Source organism: Melopsittacus undulatus, chromosome 4, assembly GCF_012275295.1.
Source record: "Melopsittacus undulatus isolate bMelUnd1 chromosome 4, bMelUnd1.mat.Z, whole genome shotgun sequence".
NCBI classification, from domain to species: domain Eukaryota; kingdom Metazoa; phylum Chordata; class Aves; order Psittaciformes; family Psittaculidae; genus Melopsittacus; species Melopsittacus undulatus.
This window is the reverse complement of record NC_047530.1, coordinates 38,674,307-38,698,964: the sequence shown is the minus strand read 5'-3', so window position 1 is coordinate 38,698,964 and position 24,658 is coordinate 38,674,307. Positions and strand designations below refer to the sequence as shown.

Here is a 24,658-nt window from a genome sequence, read left to right as displayed (position 1 = left end):
GTTTTTGTTTTGTTTTGGGTTTTATTGTTGGCTTTTGAGTTTTTTTTTTCCCTCAAGATTTTCACCGACACTGAAATGCATAAACTCTGTACTTCAAAGATATTAAGCAGGACTTGCAAGATACCTCAGAGTCGGTCGGGCTGACCTTGCACGAGTGTTACGCAATGTCTGCCACCAGTAGAGGAAACTAACGGGGCCGGATGACATGTATACTCTTTGCCAGACACATATAACCCTAATAGGTCTAATGCTAATTATAATTAATTTGATCACATAGAATGCAAGAGATTTGTTATGGCAACATACATTAATATTTTGATTGGAAGAATAAGACCAGTGGGATATTGTGTGGGTCTTTCACACTCTTAAATTTGCTGCTTCTGATGGATTTCATGTCACTGGAATAGTTTGCTTACAGAAATGCATAAATCTTTTGAACAAAAATTGATGATAACTAGAAATTCTTACAGGCAACAACAGGATAAAACTGAACTTTTAACAGAGATTTCTATAAAACCTACCCCGTTATAAAGCAAGAAAAAAAGTATATATTACAGGAAAAGTGTTCCAAGTCATTATTTCTAAGTGAGTATATAGTAAATGTGTTCATTTCTTGCACTTGCCATTTTAGTGCTTCCCCAAAAACATAGATTACACATTAATCTCAGATAAAATATCATGGGTTTGTTGCATTTATCTTGTACACTGAAAAATCCTCTATTTGAGCTGAACCATGCAGATCTTTTTGTATAGTACTTGCAGTTCTGAGCTTTTGCAGTACCCCCATGACAAGCTTCCTCAGGACTGTTAGCATTCAAACATGTTCCCTGATATTTTTTCATGTCACTTGTTCTACTCCAGGTATCAGTTTGTAAACCAGCTGGTGTGATTTGCATACTTTCATACCCTTCAGGTACTGTGCAGAAAGTGTAGAGGAGCTGGTTAACTCCTCGGGTAGTCCGGAACCTTGGTTTTAAATTCATCATCTTGGCAGCATTCGTCATAGACCCCTTTTCTGACAGAACATGCCAGCTCCTATAAATCACCTGCTTTCTGGAGTCCACCAGGGAAAGCAGAGAGATTGGATCTACGTCCCTCACTCATCAAACTAATTTAATTCTAATTTGTCAGAAGATGGGTTTTGCAATTCTGTAAGTTGGAGAACTGCCACATCTCCTTGAAAGTGCAAATTCAGCTTTGTTAAAGTAAGCATCTGCTCCTCTACAGAACTGCTTAATTAGTAACTGTTGTTCTGTAAGAGGGTTACCTACCCTCTGTATGAAGTCTCCTAACATCATAAGTTGATGTGAATCAGTGATGTTATAGTCACAGTTTGGTAGCAGCTCTGGTGCTTGCGCAGTCCCAAGCAATTCAGAGCTGGGTCTGCTGAATGCAAACCCCTTGAAAAATTGGGTTTGGGTAGGTCAAGACTAGTGTTATTTCACTGAACTAGCACCATTGCACAAGTACCTGTGTAGGAGGGGGGCTGAAATGTTAGGCTGCAGAACATGGGTCCCTGCAGCTCTGCTTAGCTGACCAGAAACTGGCATTTTGTCTACTTCATTGCCAGACATGTTCATCCACTGAAGTTTGGTTTTTACCTCACCCTGGTCACTAACAGACATGCATAGTATCAACATCTAATTGGAATAAATGCATCCTCTGCTTCCTTTTGACTGACAACAACATGCCTCATACTGATCATTTGGGCTTCATCTCAGAAACTGTTCTTAGAGTTACCATAATACCTTCTACACAGTAGTACTTCCTCAATACACATTCTTAGTGTATTTAGAAGACAGAACAGAATCTGCTTGGTATCTGTTACTTTGTATGCAGTAGTACAGTAAAAATCTAAGGATTTTTAATGTCTGTCTAGTAGTTTATTAGATTCATGGTCCATGCTGAATGCTGGAAAGGCAGGTCCTCCAATGTGGCAGCAACTGGTATCCCCAAAACTATGGCAAATGACACTGATGGCCCTTTGCAAGTATTCTGAGTTGGGATAACAGAAATCAGAAGGAAGAATGCTCAGCTTAGCCTGCCATGTGCTACCAGGATGGAGACTCACTGGCAAGATAGCCCTGAGGTAGACTGAACTGATTCAGCCTGCACTGTAGCTGTTTTGTGAACAGACTTGTTTACTGTTAAAAAACATCAGTGAGAACAGTCTGCCTCAGGATCCTGCAAAATAGACTTTGACTTGTGGTGGATCGGAGTTGAGCAACACTAAACAAAATATACACAATTGCTCTGCTGAAACAAACCCGTACTTTGTAAGTTGATGGAATTGCTATACAGATGGAGAGGACTTCTGGAAGCTATATTCTGAGAGCAGCATGATTTCTACTCCATCGTGTCCATGGTACTGAGCAGCTATTAGTCTTTCCTTGGTACAAGTCAAATACTGAATCTCTGGATTTTCTTGCTTGGTTACTTTATGGGAATCAGGCTGTTAGATAATTATTTCCATTTTTCTATCCCCTTTTTTTCAAGTGAAAAAAAAAATAATCTGACATTAAACTCCAGTGTTATAGAATGGGAGAGCTTTGTGCATGTAAGGGTAGAAATCCTCAGCTTGGAGAAACAGAGGTCTTCGAGAGATGGAGGGACCATAAGAATCATGAGTATTGTGGAAGGGATGCAGGGGGATTGTTTAATTACTGCACCAAATGGTGCTGGTAGATAGAAGTTTCAGATAAAAGGTGAGGCTTCAGATGAAACCAGACAACACAGAACATTATGCTGAGCAAGTCTTTGCCATAGCATGTTATGGATACAAGCAGTTCATGTGAGTTCAAGGGGAGACAGGCAAGTTCATGAAAGAGCAATCTAGCATAGCTTGTTAAATAACTACACACAACCTGTGTCTTGGGAAGTCCCTCCAGACAGTTGGAGACACAGGGAGTGTCTCATTAAAGGCTCTCTGTAGTCTTAATACTTCTTGGGTATTCACATCTGGACATGGAGCATGGGGCTATGGAGACTTTTGTCTCTGACCCAGCAGAGACCGTCTTGCATTTTCATGTTCCCTGTGTTCCAGTGAGAAGCATCACAGCTTTAAACACTTCATGTCTGCCCACAGAGTGCTTCCCTAACAAAGGGGACAAACTCTGTGTCCTGTAATACATAAGGAGATTAGAAAGCAAGGTAAAATATACTGAAATATTCAAGCAGACTCTTGATGTAAGGCACACACAAAATGCACCTGTGATCTGCTGTTCCAACAAGAGTAAGCTCATCTAACTATCATCTTTTAAAACAGAGGTGTGGATATCAAAACACAGTTTCGAACTCTTTTGATAATCGACTTTAACAGCCTTCCCACAAGGAGCAGGGGAAATCCAAGACGCTGAAAGGCAAAAAGCGTATATTCACTAGTTTAAATTTGGGGGATTTCCCTTTGTTCTGGACACCGCTTAAAAAGAATCTTTTAAACACCACATCATAATGCAGCTGCAGCAACAATTCCTCATTACGAGTATCTTAAACACGGGTTTTGAGGTTACTGTAGCCCTGTGCTTTAGAACTACACTAATTGAGGAGGAGACGTGGAAATACTGTGCTTAGAAAACGAAGTGCGGTTGTGCTTCCCTGCCTGGCTCCTGACGGCTTTCTCCGTCCTCTGCCGTTCCCGTGCGTGTTCTCTAGCGCACAGCTAGCGTGTTTGGGGGTTCCGATGAACCAGAAACAGCTCAATCAGCCCCCAACACCTCCAGCTCCACAGCCTCTCTGGTTAAACTCCTTACACCTGCCGCGTTACTCTCACGACACAGATGATATATCGCGATAGGACAGCCCTCAGCCGCACGCATGCCCGGAAGCTCCGGCGGGTGGGGGAGGGGGAATAGGAGCTACCGAGCTCGTGCGTGCGCAGTGACGGCGGTGGACAGTGACGGTGCGTGAGTGGAGCGCGCCTCTGCGCTTGCGCGGCTCGCGTGACCCGGAAGCGCTCCGTGGGGTGTCGTGTGTGCAGTGTTGGTGGGGCCCTGCATGGTGTAAGCCCCTTGGCCGTGCCGCTCCTCCTCACACTGCCCGCCATGTCCCGAGGCTCCAGCGCCGGGTTCGACCGTCATATCACCATCTTCTCGCCCGAGGGGCGCCTCTACCAAGTCGGTGGGTGTCCGGACACGGGGATGCTGCTGCTGTTGCTGAATTGCCCCGTCACGGGTTGGGGCCGCACCGGACCGGAGAGCCTGCCTCTGCCGAGCCTGGCTGCCTTTCGGGAGGTGGGAGTGTGGCGCTGCCCGCTGCCGTGGTGTCTCGGTTCCCGCTCTGCCTGGCCCCGCGGTGTGCGGGGAGAAGCTCGGTGGGAGCCTGGAGCAGCTGCCGGCGTGGGGGCCTGGGGAACGGCCTGTTTGTTCTCCTTAAAGTGTCTTTATTTCTTTTTTTTACAGTTCCTCTTGCCAAACTTAAAAGCATTATGTTTTGGAACCTATGAACTTATATAACTGTTTGAAACAGGACTTGAGCTGCCTCAAATCCTGCATGCCTGAGTAACAGAGACAGGTTTTGGAGGTAACCCATGCTCTGTTACACCTGAGTGCCATGTGTTCTGTGCATCATGGCCTGTGAGACAACAGCAAGGATCCCTTATTTCCAGGCATCTTTGAGCATTCTGCAGTTAAGCTGCAGCATAGCTTCATCTTTCTTTTTCTTGTGGCTGCTGTAGGCTTAAGCCTTTTATTCTTATTTTTACAGTGCACCAGGTTCTCTAGAAGAGCCTCATGGTGCTCCTTCTGCAGTATACTTTATACCAGCATAGTCAACTTGCAGTCTCACAGGACAGTTCACTGAGGGTGGAGCTGGAGGATCCTTGTAACAGGGCCAGATGAATTTTCTTGTGGCATTATCCTGATGCTTTTTTCACCTGGAACCTAGTGGTTCTTCCCCCGCTGCAGTGGCTTTGCTGCACAGCATGTCCATACTGCCATCTGTTCTCCAGCAAAGGAGGTTGTTAGAACCAGGCTGCATGAATTCTCCATGGTAGTCAGTAGTTTCTTTTGTATCTGCCCTTGAGTTCTTCTCAGGAAGAAGGCTATGAGAAATGGGCTTCATGGGCTGGCAGCCCAATCTTGAGCAGACTTTTTTTTCCAAGGAGCAACAAGTGCCTGTGGTGTCTATACACAGGTAGAAAGTTACCTGTACTAGATACCTGAAGTTTGTCTAATGCTTGTGTGCGACTTGCATAGTAAGCCTTATACATATAGATGGTAGAGACAGTACTTCCTCATAGAGGATGTCAGTGGTTCTGAGCTTCTGTTGCCATCAGAACAGGCTGGTTGGTCTGCATCACCTTTCTGGCTGTTCTCTATTTCATACTTTGTGTTGGGAATGGTTTCTGCATCCTGTAGTAGAGGAAACCGAACCTTAGTTTTCTACCTCCTGGGTATATTCGACAATTAAGTTAATATATGAAAGACGTGCATTATCTCCATAGCTTTTACTGGCTTCGTAGAACCAAGTCTCTGCACGTGTATTTGAGAGCCTCCCTACGCAGCCTGAAGCTGTCTTAAAGATATTTTAAGTACTAATATGCTGTGGGAATTAAAATACATAGATGTGCATAGTTAACTTCAAGCAAGGTTGAGCTCTCTTTTCCCACTGCCTGGCTGGTAACTCTGGTGTGGTGCCACACTAGTGTCTCTGTTGGTCAGCATCTACCCACAGCATGGGCAGAAAGCTCACATTTGCATTTGGTCAAATATCAGAATCTAGGTGCCCGCCTTTCTTCCTTCCCTTATGAAGCTGGTGTGCCTTTAAAGTGATCTCTTATTATAGAATCATAGAGTAGTTAGGGTTGTAAAGGACCTTAAGATCATCTAGTTCCAACCCCCCTGCCATGGGCAGTGCCTCACCCTGACCATGTCACCCTAGGCTCTGTCCAGCCTGGCTTTGAACACCTCCAGAAATGGAGCATTTACCACTTCTTTGCACAACCAGTTCCAGTGCCTCACCACTCTCACAGTAAAGAACATCTTCTTTATATCTAACCCAAACTTCCCCTGTTTAAGTTTAAACCCATTACCCCTATCACTACACTGATACCATGTCTATCGCTACATAGATGTATTAGAAAAGTATAAGTTATTTCATATATATTTCTCATTTCTGTTGTTCAAATCCCTCAGAGCATCAGTGTTATCTTGCCACCTATTAGTTCCTGTCTTCAAATGTGATGCTTCATCTAAGTGGAATTTTGGTAGGTTAAGAAAATAATTATGGGTCAAATTTATGAGTGTTGTTATGTTCAGGGAACAGCAAGGGGATGGCTCTTCTCAGAAAACGTGCAGTGCTACTGAAATACTTAAAGTAGCAGAAAACAGAACACCACTAGCCATTTGCATTGGTTATACTTTAAGAGCCACTTCACTTTTTGGCTTGCCTCTGAAAACTGAGCAATGCAGATTATACTAAGAATGGTGCAAGAGGGTACTGTTCTCTCAACAGCCCTGATTGTCACTACTTGTGAGCAAAACCGGTTTGTGAGAGGCACCTGTTCCTGCTCCCACAGAATGGTTGAGGTTGGAAGGGAACTCTGGGGGTCATCTGGTCCAAACCCCTGCTCAAGTAGGGGCACATAGAGCTGGTTGCCCAGGACCACCTCCAGACAGCTTTTAAGTATCTCCAAGGAGGGAAAATCCACAACCTCCCTGAGCAACCTGTGCCAGTGTTTGGTCACCCTCACGTAAAAAAGCGTTTCCTCACGTTCAGATGGACTCTGCCATGTTTCAGTTTGTGCACATTGTTTCTGGTCATGTCACTGGGCACCACTGGAAAGAGCCTGGCTCTGTCCTTCTTCACACTGTCCCTTCAGGTATTTGTACACATAGATAACAAAGTGTTGCAGAGCCCTGGCATGGGGCTTCAAACATTATGAGTCTGTGGGCAGTGCTAGTTCATGTCTCACTGGGTTCTGTGCTTTGCTGCAGGCTAGCACTGATCATCCTGGGAAAGGCAAATGAACAGGTGAGCGGAGTTATGCATCTAGCAGAGAGAAAGGGAGAACATTCCTTATGGCATGTTTGGGTAACCAGTAAATGCTCTGGTGCCTGAAAGTAATAAATACAGTGCCATGAATACATGGCAGTCAGCTGTTCCACAACACTGACTCAGCAGATTGAACATCAAGACCCTGGTATTGTGAGAGTTGGTTATAATTTTCCTCTTCTGTTGTGCAGTCTCTTCCATAGATCTGAATGCAGCTTTTAAAACAGATAAGTTTCTTGCCTCCCTTATTTTAGAAGATAGTTTTAGCAGCTAGACATATTCTAAATTCAAGTTTCATTCACACAGCTAAGAGAGAATTCATCTGTATTTAGCTGCAGCCTGAAACTTGCCTCTCCTAACCAGATAGTAGGAAATTATGCATGTTTATCATATATTGCTGGATAAACAATTTATAAAGTTGTTTTCCTGAGGCTTTTGAAACCATTAATCAAGGAAAATTTATTTCATGGATCCCATAAAGTAATATTTATCTGAATAATGCTGTTTAGTTGGCATGTGCATAGGTTTCATTTTAAAAAGTGAACAAAAGCATTGCAGGGTTTGAATGTCAAGTCAGAAAATGTGATAGTAAGGTTAAACCCCATCTTCTATGCCTGGTCCATCATTTCTATTTTCATCTGTATCAGTTAAAATCTACAAAAGAAAATTGCATCTTTGCAGTGATAACAATGCTTGAAATACTAAGCTTCTGCATGTTAAAAAAATTGTGAAGACTTAGTGTAGGTGAAGGTTGGACTACTTTGGTCAAGCACAAAGCAACCTCTTTGTTTTAAAACAAATCCTGTTGCTTTTAAGCATTGCAACTGAACAAAAAGGCAAGTTATTAGAAATATTTGAAGGAAGCAGTGGTAGCAGTTTTGTGAAGAGAGTGAATTACTTCAGTTCCCATCAGAAACTTATATGCATTTTACTAAAGACCTTAAAGACACGAAGTGTTGTGAAGTATTGAAGTATTAAAAAAGCCAGAACTTGGTGAGATTTCTGTGTTAGGGGAAGGTGTCAGACTTAATTGTTCTGATATCTCTAACACTGTTTTTTATTAACGTTTACATATTTTTCTAGAATATGCGTTTAAGGCCATAAACCAAGGTGGACTTACATCTGTCGCTGTTCGTGGGAAAGATTCTGCAGTAATTGTAACACAGAAGAAAGTACCTGTAAGTAGTTTGGTTTTGGGAGTGGGGGGGACAGACAGGAGAAAAAAGGTGTGGGGGATGAGACTTTGATATTATATTTATTAGCACTGACCTGTATTGCTGCTTGGATTGATTATCTTACTCTCATTCTGCTTATTACAAGTTCTAGCTCCATTTAGTGCTCAGTTGTATATTTCTTCACTAAGTACTGTAGTACTGGTTTTCTCTATAGTTGTGGGAGGGATGAAGCTAAAACACGAAGTTGGTCCTGCTGTACATTAGCATGCATACATTTCTCTGGCTTGTAAGGGCAGTAAGGTCCATAATCAGTTTCATGATTTCTTTAATTCCCACTCAAGATGACGTTGTACCAATAGTAAGTAAAACTATTTCATGAGTGTTTCAGCAGAGTGGTGGTGACAAAGTGGGAAAACCTTGTGTTTGAAGGACAGTATGCAATAATAGGTGTTGTGGTTTAAGCCCAGCCAGTAACTAAGTACCATGCAGCTGCTCATTCACTGTCATTCCCTCCCCAGCCCCCGGTGGGATGGGGATGAGAATTGGTAAAAAAATGTAAAAACTCATGGGTTGAGGTAAGAACAGTTTAATAATTGAAAAATGAAAGTAAAATATAATACAATAATAATAGAAAATAGAGAAAGGAATAAACCCCACCCCCTCCAGGGAAGATGCCCAGCATGTTCCCAGGCAGCAGTCAGCCTCTCCTGGCCAGCTCCCCCAGTTTCGTATACTGAGCATGATACTCTGTAGTAAGGAATATCCCTTTGGCTAGTTTGGGTCAGGTGTCCTGTCTCTGCTCTCTCCTGTCTTCTTGTGTCCCTCCTCACTGGCAGAGCACGAGACACTGAAAAGTCCTTGATCAGCGTAAGCACTGCTGAGCAACAACCAAAACATTGTTGTGTTATCAGCATTGTTCTCAGACTAAAGCCAAAATGCAGCACTGCACCAGCTACTAGGAAGAAAATTATCTCAGCTAAAATGAAGGTGCAAGCTTTCGTATTCTGTGCTTTCAAAGTTTTTTAGAGGGAAAATGACTTTGATGTTGGTCATGCTCTAGCTGTCATCCTTTTCCAGATACTGCAGTTTTACCTTCCCTAGTCTCTCATTTCTTCTTTTCATGCCTAGAGCAGTAAGTAGTGGTGAGCCTAAAATCCAATTTTTAGCTGTTATTTGATCCTTTTGGGGATTTCTGTTTTAGATACAGGAGTATACCAAGTCTGGTTTTGGGGGTTGGTTTGTTTAGGGTTTTTTTTTTTTACTCAACAGTGTTTTCTATTAGTTTATTTCTATTTCATCTTTAGGACAAGTTACTGGATTCTAACACAGTGACTCATTTATTCAGGATTACTGAAAACATTGGCTGTGTGATGACAGGAATGACAGGTATTTATGTCACTATCTTTTTTAAGTATCTGAAGCATGTAGTTTGCCAACTCTGCGCCATATAAAACAAATAAGTGCTCTAGGAGATTTGTTCCATTCAGTCTGGTTTTGAAAAACTTGTCTAGTTCTGATGTATGCATATAAAGGTGACTTAAAGTTGACCTTGGAATTTGCATTCTCAAGCGATGGTAGGAAGAATAAACGTGATATGTGTTCAGTGACATTAACATTGGTTCTTCCTGTCTAGCTGACAGCAGATCTCAGGTGCAGAGAGCTCGCTATGAGGCTGCTAACTGGAAGTACAAGTATGGCTATGACATCCCTGTGGATATGCTGTGTAAAAGGATTGCAGATATTTCTCAAGTCTATACGCAAAATGCTGAAATGAGGCCTCTTGGTTGCTGTAAGTATAGTGTATGAAATTAATCTTTTCTGGTTTTTGTCTAAGCTTGCAACGTAAAGTGTAAGAAATTCTCACCCATTTTTGAGTTGTGCAAGATACAGATGTAACTGAATAAGTAAGAGGGATGAACAGCCAAATGAGGGAGCAGTGTTGGAAATCTTGAATTGGAGCCATGATTTTGCCGTTGAGTCAGCATTTGAATTGGAGTAAATGATTTAGCATCTTTAAGATGTACAGTCCTGTTTCACCTTGGCTTCTGGGGCTGTGCTTTTGCAGATTTTCTGCATCTTAATCGTGCAGATTAAGGATTAAAATCTGCATAATTTTTGCTCTTAACCATGGCATATATAATGTAGAGAAGTGCTTAAAAATATTCCACATGCAAGCATTTCTGCATCAGTCTTGTGTAATAACAGCAGATGCAGCTTAAATTAAACAGATGCGTGCAGAGTTTTGTAGGTATTCCTGGTCATCTGTGTATTCTGATGTTCGGACTTGTTTTTTCTCTTACATTTTGGCTGTGGGCAAATTATAACTGTACTGTTAGACTGTCTGGGTTTCTTTTTGCTTGCTTGGTGGGTTTTGTTTTGGGTTTTTTTCTTTGGGGGGGGTGTTGGTTTGTTTGGGGTTTTTGTTTGGTTTTTTTTTTTTCCTCTTCTCTCCACTAAGTGGAATAGTTTCATAATTGGTGAATCACTTCTCGTTATCATAGTAGGCACCAGCACTTTTCACTACAGAAGTTAACAGTCATGGTTGCCCCACAGTTTCCATGATGGAGCAATTTTCCTATGTTTGTAATGTTCAGGAAAGATTGTTTCTTTCTTCCCTTGGCATTTCCCCATGCTTTCATACTACTGGAAAGTGATTTTTGGTGCTGGATTTTTTGTTTGGCTGGGGTTTTTTGTTTGTTTGGGTTTTTTTTTAATAAATGAATTAAAATAACTTTCCTTAAGGTTTTTTGAAAAGATGCTGGGAAATTGTTGTAGTAATAGCGACTCAGAAGCTTATCAGCTGTAACTACTAGTTAAAAGTTTCACAACTGTAAAGCAAAAATAATGTAAAACCTTGATCCTGTTCTGGGATTTTTTTGTTGTTTTGCTTTTGAGTTATTTTTAATATGCCTGTCGAGTCTATACAAATATAGAAGTGTGGGTGAACGTAGATACATTTCAGTGATGTGACCAGTTTGTCACATCCAACTTGAAGCACTTAATCAGATGATCTTTCAAGACTCAGTTCAATGTTCTGTTATTTCCACATTCCACAATTTTTCCAGATTTTTTTTTTATTATCTTTTCCCTTGGAGAGGAAAAGGGATGTAATACAGCACTTCTCAGGATTGCAGCAGAGAAATCTAAAGTTGATCTTTTAATGTTTCCCTTAGCTTCAATATATTTGTAGAGTTGCTTTCTGATGGAAGGCACCTGTTAATAGAACTGTTGTTAACACTTTTTAAAAGTGCCGTGTGGTAAGCGGGATGTGAACTATGGCTGGGTTAACTTTGTATTAGGGTTGAATTCTTTTTTTTCCTGACTGTGGTTCTCTACACACATGGCAAAACTGTTTCTATGTTTAATGAGGAGCCTTCTTTGGTAATGACAGAAGTCTAGTTTGCACTAAATGGAGTTGCATGACTGTTCAGAAGATGTTGGTAACAAATGGCAAATTGGAGATAAAGAGGAAATCACAGCTCTTGGTATGGGACTGGTTCCCAAAAATGTACTGCTGTGCATGCATGATTTTCACAGGAGGGGAGTATCTAGCCTGTGCTTCAGCTTAATGAAATTGGGGTAAGAAATAAATTAACAAATTTTCTTTTCAAGGTATGATTTTGATTGGTATTGATGAAGAACACGGCCCTCAGGTATACAAGTGTGATCCAGCAGGTTACTACTGTGGATTCAAGGCCACAGCTGCAGGAGTTAAACAGACAGAGTCAACCAGTTTCCTTGAAAAGAAAGTAAAGAAGAAATTTGATTGGACATATGAACAAACAGTAGAGGTAGGCCAGCAGAAGGAGTTAAAGATCTGTTAAAGTATTTTTAATGAACACGCTGTATGTAGGCTTTTGATGCAGAGGAATGCAGTTAGGCATTTCCTGTTTTCTTACAGTTCTGTATTGCTGCCAGAGCAAATACAGCTCCTCTAACCAGAGAATCCTTTGAAGGTATATTGCAAATGTTTGAAGGGTCATCAAATCTGTGGATGAAGCAGAATCTGTAATTGTAGCACTTCCACTGTAGCGGGTGTTTGGTTACTACAGTGCTTGCTTCTGGGGATGCCAGTGCAGTTTCCACTTAGTGGCACTTAAAACAGCCATTGTGTTAGAAAGCGTTTCAAACAGGAGGTGGTAGTGCTTGTCTGTCAGTTTAGTAAACATAACAGTTCTCACAGTAAGCATAGCAGCTGGTGTTCAGGGCCCCTTAAAAAGATGTATCCCACTTATAAAATAGGCCAATGAACTTAGTTTATAAGTCATCCTTAATTTTTCACTTACGCTATAGGGATGTGTCTAAACAGGCCTTTTTTTGTGGCATGCCTGCTTCCTCTGCTAGGCCTTGTTCTTCTCTCATAATCACAGCAGCTTTCCAGTATCTGAAGGGGGCCTATAGGGATGCTGGTGAGGGACTATTCATTGGGGACTAGTGACAGGACAAGGGGTAACGAATTAAAACTTAAACAGGGGAAGTTTAGACTGGATATAAGGAAGAAATTCTTTACTGTGAGGGTGGTGAGGTGCTGGAATGGGTTGCCCAGGGAGGTTGTGAATGCTCCATCCCTGGCAGTGTTTAAGGCCAGGTTGGATGAAGCCTTGGGTGATATGGTTTAGTGTGAGGTGTCCCTCTCCATGGCAGGGGGGTTGGAACTAAACGATCTTAAGATCCTTTCCAACCCTAACTAATCTATGATTCTGTGTTACGTTTCCTGCATCACAAGATGAGCAGTTGAAATGTCGAGTAACATCCTAACAACTGATGCCCCTGTAAGATTGCAAGTAAGATTGTAACTGCTTTGCAGATTTAGACCTTCAGCTAAATTACTTGTGAAATCTACATTGCTGTGAAAGTACCATTTAACCAGAAAGTTCTTCAGCATAAATTCGTAAGGTTTAAGTGTATATCTTAGTAAGTACTGATTTCCTTAGTATATGAATTCTTTGATCCTGAGGGGGTTAAATAATAATATCATACTGAAATTGAATGTATTTGCAATTACTTCAGAGAGCTTTTCTTATTCTGGCTAAATATTTTTCACATTAAATGTATTTTTCTATCACTGCTTGATTATATTGTGCATGCCTCTTGTTGAGAGGTAGATGAAACAGTCATTTTCTTGTTTTTAATTCATAAAACCTCCATGGTATGGTGCAAACATGTACTTGGTAATTAATCTGGCAGTCAAATCCTGGATGCACTTCTATACCTTTTGTTGTCTTTTTAAAAGTGCTGAGATTGTGAATGTAGATCAGACACTGTTACTCTAAAAGCTGGCAGTGGCACAGAGGAGCAAGTCTCGAGCAGAAACAAGAATCGTGTTTTTGTTGTGCTCTTTGCACACATGCTAACATGCTGCCTTTCTTTTTTTAACGCTTGTGGTGCAGTAGAGGTACTGCTCCAAGGGTAAGAACTCTGGGGTTTCTTAGTTTAGTGGGGTTTTTTTACAACTTAACAGTCTTCTGATAATACATCTTATATAGTCTTATAAGATTATGTCAGAATCAATATATTATCATACTGAAAATAAACTTTATCTTCTCTGGTGTTCTATACTTACTAACACTTTGCTGATCAGAATTAAATGGCAGCATGTCAAAATAACTGATTTGATAAGCATCTAGCCGTACAGCTGTTCTGTGAAACTTCTTTCTGTGCTCAATCATCATTTTAAGGATACATCTGTAGCATTATTATGACCCTACTGCCGGGTAAGTGTGAGCAAGGTTACAAAGAACACCTTTTAAACCAGTTGATGACTAGGGTGCAACAAAAATTAAGTTAAGCCATGATGAAATACAGCTTTTAAAAATGGCCAACATAATTTTAGTTACCAGAAGAAAAAGGCAAGATGGAAGCTACACAAGTGACATGTGCTTTGAGTAATTTTGGACTGTAATACTGATGTCTGTATTATTTGCCACTAATGAAACATGTTCTCTTTTTGGGACCTGGGCTTTTTAATCTTCTCATGACAAAGTTTGGGTTTTGTTGTGTGGGGGTTTTGTGCTATGAAAACAACATATCCCTTTGTTTTTTGTACACTGGACTTTTTAGGGAGAGGACTGGGGTGGGACTGTATTCTGTAACAAGGGGAAACTGAAACTTTTCAGCTAAGGTTTTGAGGTGGAGGGAAATAAAACTAGAAGGAAGAGTAGTTGTGAATGCTATGTCTGTTAAAAAAAAAAACAAAACCTTAGTGCTTTCTGCTTAATGATAGGGGTTTTTGTTGTCTTTCAGACAGCAATAACATGCCTGTCTACTGTACTATCCATTGATTTCAAACCTTCAGAAATAGAAGTTGGTGTAGTTACAGTGGAAAATCCTAAATTCAGGTAAGTGATCAGTGTTATAAAACTTGGTGTGTGTTTCTCTAGTTATGTGCAATTAGTTTGAACTTCTTTGTAATGATAAGTCAAGAAAAAAAAATGTCAGAAGTTGAAGGTTTTGTGGTTTTTTTCTCGTAACTCTTCAAAATATATAGGGGTATAAAACATTGTTAAAAAACACATAACACAAAACACATCTTTAAAATGTTTCACCTGGTTAAAGGATGTCAACAAAAGTGTTATCTTTTGTTTCTTAAAAGGATATTGCTTTATGTGATGATTAAAATGTAGTTACATCTGGTATAGGTGGGTTTTCATACTTTAAAGATTTCTCTTTGTATTAGTATATGAAGTCCACTTCCAGATCATAGTCAGGACAGCTAACACAATGAAGTGTGTTTTTATACTAGGGAAAATTTTGCAAGTCACTTAGGTTTTTTTTATCTTTTTCTGAATGGGATCTTTAAATTATTCTTGCTCATCTTGTAATTGCAGCAGTTTTTAACATCTCCAGTATATAGTTAACATATGAATTTGTATTCTTTGAAATGCTATATATATTTGAGAAGATTAAAAGATCCTGGGTTTAAAAATAACTGCAATGATATGAAACTGTCTTGAACTTCTACTTTCTGAGTACACTGCATTCCCACCTAGCATGAAAGCAAGACGCCTGCTATTTTCTCCCACCCCTGTTACTGCCTGATTCTGCAGTGCACTGTGTGTAACAAACTGGTCAGTCTGTTAAGACAGCACCTGGGAATCTTGCTGCTGAGGGCTATACCTCACATCAGATATAGTGTCCCTGATGGTCTTTGCACAACACAATGTATATCTGTGGAAGTATGCATGAAATGTGGGGCAATATGTTTTGGGGCTTGTTTGTTAATGCAAAAAGACCCTCTGGGTATGTGTTACCAGAAATTTAGGTAAGTCTGCCTTACTGCAGAAGAGTACAGTTTGGGGTTTTTATTATTATTATTATTATTATTATTTACATTTTAGTATATACTATTTTTAAAAAATTGAGAAGAGAGGGACAGCTAAGTAGGAAAGGAAGGTCCTCTGCTGCTTTAAGTTTAGCTACTTGGTAGGTGGGGACTGGAGAGAGGCTTCAAAGCTTTGGGTCTAATGTGTTTAAAGCTGACATGGTGATGACAGGTGGTTTTGCATTTGGTGTGTGTTGAGGACAACAGAATAGCATAGATATTTTTGGAAAAAGCATGCAAGGAGCTGCATTACCCCTTTTTATTGCTGCTGCTCAAGGGTCAAGTGCTAGCTTTCTGGCAACCTTCACTTACCATTCCGTGTCCTTTTCAGAAAGGATAGGTAACAAGTAGAGGGAGAAGGCTATGAAAACCTGTGTCCCCCTTGGAGTATCATACTAATTACCATAGCCATTCTTCTCACAAGGTCCCAGCTTGCAAATATATTAGTCATCAGAAACGAGGAATGTTGTTTTACCATTTCTTACCTCTTTGCTTTCTAGTGCCTTTGATTCTTCCTTTATTTTTCAGAAAGAATTGGAAAGTAGGCCTGTGGCCCTAACAGCGGGGCTTTAAAGGGCTGAAAGATGCATTGTGTATAACTTACTTGTGTAGGTACTAGGTTATAATGTTGAAGTTTAAGGTGAAGAATCATTTAAGCTATTTAAGATTTCATTTTGTTCTTTCAGGATCCTCACAGAAGCAGAGATTGATGGGCACCTTGTAGCTCTGGCAGAGAGAGACTAATTAGTATTCCCATTTCCATTGTCTGTGCTTCTGGCCTGGATATTTGGTGAAATAAAAACACTTATTAATGGCTTTAGATTATGGGTGGAAAGCCGTGTTCACTATATGATGTATTTTACTCTGTACAAATAAAACAGAGGTTTTTGAAATACTTAATGTCTCCTTTTAATGTAAATTTTTTAACTTTCAGTTCTATGATATTATCAAAATACTTCATGACTTTTAATGTTTTGGTTTTTTTCTTGCTTTTTAGTTGTATTCTAAGAGAAATTTTATACTCTGCGTGATATTTTTCATCTGAGCTATTTGGCTCCTGATGAAAAGTTTTATACTGGATTATGTGGTTTGTATGTCTTGAGATAATTCTTATATTTACATGTATTTTCTACTTGCCCTGATGCAGAAAGGCTTGTAACATTTCTGGTTTAACTGTGGGGAAATTAAGATGATCATTAATATTTGCTCAGGTTTGTATGAGGATATAGGACAAATGTTAAAGGAAAAAACTTGAGCTGCAATTCCCAGTGCATTCCTTTAAACTGGTTTATTTGGGGTGCAGGTAGTGAATTTAACAGACATCTGCTATTAAGAGCTTTGAAGCTAACATTTATTTAGGGAAATAGATTGTGTATGTAGTATCCTTTGGGATTTTGGCTGCCTGTCACCTACCTGGTTTTGAGGCATTGAGCAGCACTGAAAACAATGTTGGGGCTGGATGGGGCGATAGACAAAGTCCATTAACAAGAATGTGCCTGAGAAGCAACTCCCCTTGCGCCTTCGAAGTTCTGGGTTAGGAGGAAAGAGAGCACTGCCAAAATTAGAGTCAAGGTGAATAAAAATGCATTTTTGTTTTGCTGAAACTGAAGAGGTTTCAGTCTCAGCAGCTAAAAGGGATATGAAGTTATGAGGAAGGAGACACTGAGGAGAAAGGGAAGATTACTAGGCATTTTTAGCTGCTGGGAGTCATCTTGGAAGAACGCCAAGCTAATGCAACCTACCTCCTTACCTTCAGTTCTGTCATGCTAGTCCTATATTTGCTTTAATTACTTCAAAATTCTTGCTTTACAGTTAAAGCCCCTTGAATGTGTATTTTTCAAGTTCATTGTCGTAAAGGAGATGTAATTCTGTGTTTGGTGGCTTTAATAAAAGATAATGCTAACTTCATGTGATAAATGAGTTGAGGAGACTCAAATGTACTGTGAACTGTTGACTTTACAAAGCTTCCTGAATTTCCATTAGTGCCTCCAAATTTTAGCTTCCCTCATGTCAGATAGTGTAGTATAGGTGACTAGGTTAAGCCACCCTTGCTTCTGGTTTTGGGTTGGTTATCTGTGAATTCTGTGTGCTTTTGTGCAACAGTTGGTGTGACTAATGGCACATTTGGAAAAGTCTGTCTTTCCATCTGTCAGTGACAGCTTAGTTTCTGAAACTTCCTAGGACCTTTCTTCCTAATACTCATAACAACTTGAAATTTTAATAGATCTAAGTCATCACTTACTCTGCCGTAAAATATAATCCAATGATACTTTGTTCTCTATCAGCTTTAATTTAGTGTATGAAACGTCACTAATGACTTCTTGAACAACACAAGTGAAAAGGAAGATGACAGTCAGGGAGCTGTATGACTAGTGCACATTCGTATGGTATTTTAGTAGCTAAACAACTTACAATACCTTTAATACTAAATTCTGGAGCTTGCATGTCATTTGTATAACTTGGGTGGTGGTTCTGAGAGCAGTGGGTGTTTGTTCATACCTTACGTTTTTGCAATACAGAACATCATCTCTTGTGTTCAGAGGTGATGAAATAACCTGTCTACAATATATTACTTTGGTATGTTGCATCGTGTGTGAATAAGCAAAGTTAAAATTGCAGCAACTGAAATGCCATTTTTGCTAGTATATTGTCCTGTAGTGGAAATTCACAGTTCTCTTTTCATACTAATGATGGGGATTTTTCTTTTCCAGTCAGAGCTTTTTGTTATTTAAGATAAAGGCAGCTGTACAGATGCGGATACCTGACCTAATGGGAAAACCCCGTGTATTACACATACACATGGTCGCATTCCTCACACCCTGGAGCAGATAGCACCTGCAGTACAACTGTGTAGCAGCCATGACTGGTATTGAACTGTACCTGGTATCACCTGCTGTTCCAAACCTGGCACTGACAGAGAAACTAGAGTATGCATGATGTGATCCTCACACATCTGGTTTGGGTAGAGCTTGTCAAGAGTGATACCAGACTTGGGCTCACTCCGTGTATTCATGGTTTGTTTGCCAGTGCTGAAAACTGGTAGGTGCAGTTATGTTGTAAATGCACAAGTAATTAATCAGGAATAGGAGTAAGTCATTTTTGCATATAGACCCAGTTCAGTGTTATCCGTACTAAACTTGGACTGGCTCTGCACAGCTTTGTAACTGTGTACACATTATGTTCTCAGTGCTCTTTGAGGTGTAGAGTGTAAGGATGCAAATGCCACATACACGCTGTTAGCTTAGGTAAATCAGATGGATTATGTGCAAAGCATCTGTATTTCTTCTGAGCAGCCTTGCTCACTCCCTAAGGGGGTCCCAGAAGCAGTAACAGCAGTCTATTATAGACAGAAACAGCTTAATAGAGAATCTTAACATAAATTGTCTGTGGGTCAACAGGAGCTGTCTGTGTATTCATCCTGGGAACAAAAGATGTTAAGGTAGGCAGTAATGAACTGCTCCAGGATTTCCAGTACTTCTCAAGTGCAACATGTGCTTTGAATCGACTTCTTTTGAATTGACTTGTAATGCACAAGGGTAGACCCTGTCTTTTTTCACTGTAAAGCCTCCAGTGGTGACAGTCTGAGCAGCACAGAGAGGTAGATGGGGAGTTCAGGTGGAGTTGAGTATGTGTAGCTATATTACAGCAATTTTAATCACATTGAATAATATGCTGCATTTTTCTCTTCCTTCTCTGTCTTGTTTCTCATTGAGCCAATGTCCAGGTATTTTTGTTCAGTGCACATTGTGAGAAGTAAGATGAAAGAACTAGATTGTGAAAACAAAACAACTTTACCATTTTTTCCCTGACATAGATGCAAAACCCGCTGTTTTGAGTTCTTCCTAGCAGCATTGTTGGCTCATGAGATCAGGTTCTTTGAAGTGTTTCCATGACAGTATTCATGTTTTGTTCTGGGGTAATAATGATGGGGGCACTGCTTTTCATTCTGTAAACAGTGATTTTTTTATTATTATTTTTTTTGTTTTTTCAGATGGGAAGTTCTTAAATTGTCATAGCTTGTTCCAGCCAGTTCTTGCTAGTAACAGTTTGTTCTGTTCTCTTGTTTTGCCATCACCCAAACAATTTGGAAACAATGCAAGACATCCTGTAGTTCAGGATTTGTTGGAATGGTGAACTTAAACCTCTCGTGCCCAGACTAAACCAAGGAGCATCTTACACTTATGCAAAGCTGATGAAAATAGTGTCTGGATATTTTTTGTTTATCATGATTTTCACATAAAACAAAAACAAGCCCTCCAAAAAAAGAAGAAAAACAACCACCAAACCACCTTATCCTGTCCTTTATACTATGTCTGTACAGATAAACTTGCATTTCTTAAATGACTGATAAAACCCCCAACTATTAACAGTATTTACTACTGTTCACCAGGCTTTTTTGAGCACAATAACCTTTTCTCTAGGAGCAGTCTTACCTGTGTCACCATTTGCTATGAAAATTCTGTGCTACAGTGTTAGATATGTAAACTGTAATATACTTCATAGTAAACCTGCTAAATAAACAGACCCAGCAGATCACTGAGTCAATATCCAGCTAACTGCACCTGATAGAATTGAGTTATACACAAAGAAGTGTGCTTTTCCATTTTTTGGGTTAATGTTTTTCTCCTGGTCCTTTTTTTTAGAACCAGACAGCCCTAGCTAAGCTTTCCAGTGCAGCAGATGCACTACATGGCTTTGCTGTACATCTCATTGTGGCTTAGCTGATCCCTACATTGAACCCACGAGCCTGTGGAATGAAGTTTTCTAGCTAAGCTATAGCTTAAGCATGGTGTGCAGGACAGATTAGGGGACGCAAGCCAGGCTGTGATTTTTTTACCAGCAAATTGTATGTTTCTGTCCCAGAAACTGCCTCTTGTGACACCCACTGGCAAAGAGACTTGTGAACATAAGCTATTTAATCCTTTATGCGATTTCTTAGTTTAGAAAGCAACCCTCTCTCAAGTTAGAGAATAAAACTTTGTAGTTGTGGGCCGAACATGGCATGCGTGATCAGGACTAAGGATGCCATTTAGTGACATCTGATGTTGTTGTGATGTTTGCAGGTACGTCTGCTCTCCCTGTTTTGATACCAGCTATGTCCGCCCTCTTCCTGCAACCAGCACTGCTGCTCATTTACATTTGTAATGAGCTGTTCTGTTTACTGAATTGATGGAAAACACTGTTTTGTTTGGTTCAGTTCTCTGTTGGATTAGTGACCTGAATCAGCTCACTGCAGGCTGAAAGTGGCTGTAGTGCTGGTGTAAAGGAGGGGAAAGGGAAATGGGATTGTACTGCCTCTGGCACAGGCTGTGGTGGGAACCACAGCCAGCATCACCAAAGGAACTGAGTATCTGTAGCTCATTATCCCCTAGACTACTCTTTGAATTGAATCGATGTGATGACACCTAGTCCACTAAAGTGGCATTTGCCTGTGTCATCAGGTGACACAAGCCTACACTTGAGCAGCAGCAGGACTGCCCCCTTCTAGTCTGAAGAATGTGTCTCTGGGACAGTGCTGTTCCAGCATTTCCTCTCTTGACTCCTCCAGTTTTATACCCATTGTGTAGCTCAGCAGTTCACAGGGGAACCTGATTTGGAAATAGCTATGTTTAAAGAAAAAAAAAAATCCATCCAGAGAAGTATCATTTCCTCAGTTTGGATGCTCCAGTGCTTGTAGAAGGGAGAGGGTAAGATCTTGTGAAAGCAGGGAGGGCAGGACCCAGTTTAGTGCAGGCTGATGCTTTACCATCCTGTGGAGTGCAAAAAGCACACCTCTCAGTTTGGCTGTGCCACATACTGCGGGTTGCCACAGTTATGTCATGTTGGTGTTTTAAACTGTTACCTAGGAGAATAAACAGTTGCTCTCGGCCAACTTCACTCACCTGGCTAGCTCGCAGCACTCTCCTGCAATGAAAGTACAATCCTCCAGATGGTACTTCAGCCCACACTGCAGGTACATACTCATTCATAGCCATGCAACGTGTGTGAAGCTCTTCGTGTGTATGCACCTTTCAGCTCTGTGTAAAACGGGTGCTTGAAAGGGCCGGATTTAAGAGCTGTGGTTGCTACCTGGAATAGTTCTTGCTGGTGAAAGGCTCCTGCTCCATCCCTCTGGTCTTGCCAAATACTGTGGAGCTGCTGAGACAGGTTAGTTGTGCTGGCTAGTATGTTGTTGCCTGCTCTTCCATAATGTTCTGCCTCTGCTTTTCCTTTGGAAGGTCAGTTGAAAATAAATAAAGTAATAATCTTAAAGTGCACCGATGCTGAAAGAGACACGTTTAACACAACTTGAGTATTTGCAGTAACTGTAAGAAAATTTGGGCACTTGGTTTTGCACATCTGTTGACTTTTAGAGCTGGGAAAGAAATCAGTGTTGTCCTCAGTATGTAGGGTCATGTGAGGATAACTGGCCTAGAAAGGAAGCCAGTCGGTAGGCTGCTGTGCTCTTGGGAGCCTTGTGCTCTGGGCTGCGGGAGCGGGCTCAGAGCAGCCATTAAATACAATCGCAGCAGAACCTGCTTGTCTTGTTTCTGCTGGATCTGTGCTTCACGTTTCCATTAAAAATATCCTCGCGTCCTGCCGTCTTGCCAACGGTAGCAACAGGGTGGACACGCCTCCACCAGTCGTTAGCACTGCCTGCTAACCCCGCAGGCACTGTGGTTAGCTCACCCCAGGCTGCCCCTGGACTATGCCGCGGCTGGCTCTTGAGGAGCTCTCTGCCACTGTTAACAGATATACTGCCACCCTTCTTGCTTTCCCGTTCTTCATCATAAATTACAGTTATTCCAACCTTCTTTTAACATGTTCAGAGAGTTGTCTCATGCAAATTGACCAACTCCTATAACTGCGCTTGTTTTCAGGTGTTTTTAAAACTCTTACACCCAGCTCACGGGCATACTCTGATCTGAGAGAAGGGATCAGGCTTCTTTTTTGGAGACGAAAAAGATGAGAAGTTCTGATACAAGTAATTTATAAAAGAGCAGGATAAGGATAGTCTGGTATTTGTCACATCGGTACTTGTCCTAGTCCTGACCCCTCCGATCTCCATACACTTAGCAGTTAATTACTCCTCTACTAAACTATAAACAGGAGAAGCTTTCCAAGGCAAGTTTCCCCACCCCCAGCTGCTCCAAGGCCCACCCTGAAAGGAGCAGCGAGAACCTGGGCTTGTTTTTGTTGGTACCACACCTACAGCACTGAGCTCCACCCGGGAGGGAATTCCCACACTGGTAGGTAATTGCACTGCATCAATACTGCCAAGGCTCAGCAAGCCCAGGGCCCAACCTGGCTGCAGAGCTTGTAAATAAAGCACAAGTCCATGTGAGCATGCCTGGCCTTTTCAGAGTACTTCCTCCTCTGAAGATTATCTGTGCTAGTGCCTTTGAACATCCTGCAGCTGTGGCAAGCTGTATCTGGTCAGTGCAGAGAAAAAGCAAGGCCTTTGCAGCTGGGGTAGTGTGGGTTTGTTTATTTATTTGACGGTGAATAGCAGGGTTTGTGTGACAACACTAAAGTGGTCTTGTCTGTGCTTTTATTTCTTGTGGTCACAGAAACAGTGACATCTTTCCACTTAGGGGCTGTAGGTCAAACATGTGTTTCAAATACTGTGATGCAGACAATGGCTTCATAGCAAAATCCCTGCTGAGTTAGCTGTGCAGCCAAAGTGGGTGATTAAACCTGGGGTTTGGTCTCCTCAGCAAGTCTGTTGAAAAGGTCTGCTAGGACAAAATTAAAAGACAAGTTAGAGTCAGAGGGTGTGAGCGAGGAGGTGTTGCAGGCTGTGTGGAGATGATGCAAGTTATCTGTGCCCAGGCACGTACGCATCCCACCTTGCACTCCTCTCTGTGCCATGGAGCATGACACGCTGCACCACTCTGCAGGGATGTAGGACATGGGATGTGAGGGGAGTGTTTCCAGCAGCCCTACAGCATGGCGGGACACAGGAGGAGCTGGGGAGAGCTGGTGGGTGTGATGCTGGCTGCTGCGGGTGGATGGAGCTCGTGGGTCAGTCCCACCTTCATGATCAAGCCCAGCCCTGCCAGCAGTGTTTTGTAGTGTCAGCAGGTCAGTTATGTGCTTTGTGTGCACCTTACAGAGCCTGCAAGGTAGTTCTCGTGGGGTGGGGAAACTGCCACAGCTTCAGCCAGGATCTGAGGTACTGGCTCAGCAAGGAGAAGTAAAGGTACCAAAACCCCCTCCTGGTTCCCAAACTTGTGCTCCATTCAAAAGTACCATGTATAAAGACAGTGTTGCAGTTTGGGAACCCCCTGTCTTGCACAGTTTCCTTCCTCTTTTCTTCTTCCTAAAATGCAGTGGCTTTGTCATTACACAACCACACAGTGTCCTCTTAGCAACAAAAGGAGAGAGCATGCTACATCCCAGTCAGAGTGAGCACTGTGCAGCTCCATTCATAACAGTCTCTGCAGACCCGTCTCCCCAGAAGACCCTTCTGGTAGGAGGAGGAGGAGGAGGGAGGGATGCTCCTTTCATCCTCAGCCATTTTGACAGGAGAATAGACAGTGCCTCTAGGCACAGGCAGCTTCTAAAAACCACAAGCATTCTAATTTTCTTTTTTTCTTTTCCCCCCCCCCAATGTTCCTGATTTTAAGCAGATACGAAGCAAGGAAAACCAGACCCAGTGTGCAAACAGAGAAGAGGTGCTTTACAATCAGTAAACTTCAGTAGATCTATGCTTTTTCACAAAGAGGAAAATCCCTTCAAATCCCTCAAACCTGATTAGTCAGCTACATGATCTGGAGAATGAGGGGCTCTATGAACACTGCAAGCCTTGGTTTTCCTCCCCCTCCTATCAGCAGGGTGGGGACCAGGCATTACCGTGGGCTGTGTGACATAGTTCACCCCAGTCCAGTGCATTTGCTCCTCTTCTGGAGGTTAGGGATTATTTTCTGGCTGCTGAAGGGAAGCTAGTTTAGCCACAATGCCGATTACCTTCCTCTAGAAATCCCCCTGAGGAGATGCTGAGTAAGCCGAACCACGGATGCTGAGGCCAAAGCAATGCTTTCCTCCTAAAGCAGATGTTGGCACATATGACCAAGCAGATGAAAAATAAGAAAAAAGGACAAACAGCCAAACAAAAACACATGTTAAAAAAGGAAGGGAGGGAAAATGGGTGCAGGGAAATGTTCCATCACCATGTAGATCTCTTGCTATG

At 41.6% G+C, this 24,658-nt stretch overlaps 1 protein-coding gene across 1 annotated transcript; it reads left to right on the top strand.

Annotated features, from left to right (window-relative positions):
- The first annotated feature begins 3,916 nt into the window (after window positions 1–3,916).
- PSMA6 (proteasome 20S subunit alpha 6) lies at window positions 3,917–16,386 on the top strand. The gene is made up of 7 exons (XM_013129088.3): window positions 3,917–4,116; window positions 8,074–8,168; window positions 9,470–9,551; window positions 9,799–9,954; window positions 11,778–11,956; window positions 14,409–14,503; window positions 16,173–16,386. Exons 1-7 carry the CDS (start codon window positions 4,041–4,043, stop codon window positions 16,228–16,230), a joined length of 741 nt encoding a protein of 246 aa, XP_012984542.1. The 5' UTR covers window positions 3,917–4,040; the 3' UTR covers window positions 16,231–16,386.
- Window positions 16,387–24,658: the final 8,272 nt, after the last annotated feature.

Bases quoted from the DNA above. Each gene is read 5' to 3' on its own strand.
- PSMA6 (XM_013129088.3), top strand. From the start codon at position 4,041: ATGTCCCGAGGCTCCAGCGCCGGGTTCGACCGTCATATCACCATCTTC. The intron at 9,552-9,798 runs GTATTTATGTCA...CTTCCTGTCTAG, and splicing joins TGTGATGACAGGAATGACAG to CTGACAGCAGATCTCAGGTG. The intron at 14,504-16,172 runs GTAAGTGATCAG...TTGTTCTTTCAG, and splicing joins GTGGAAAATCCTAAATTCAG to GATCCTCACAGAAGCAGAGA.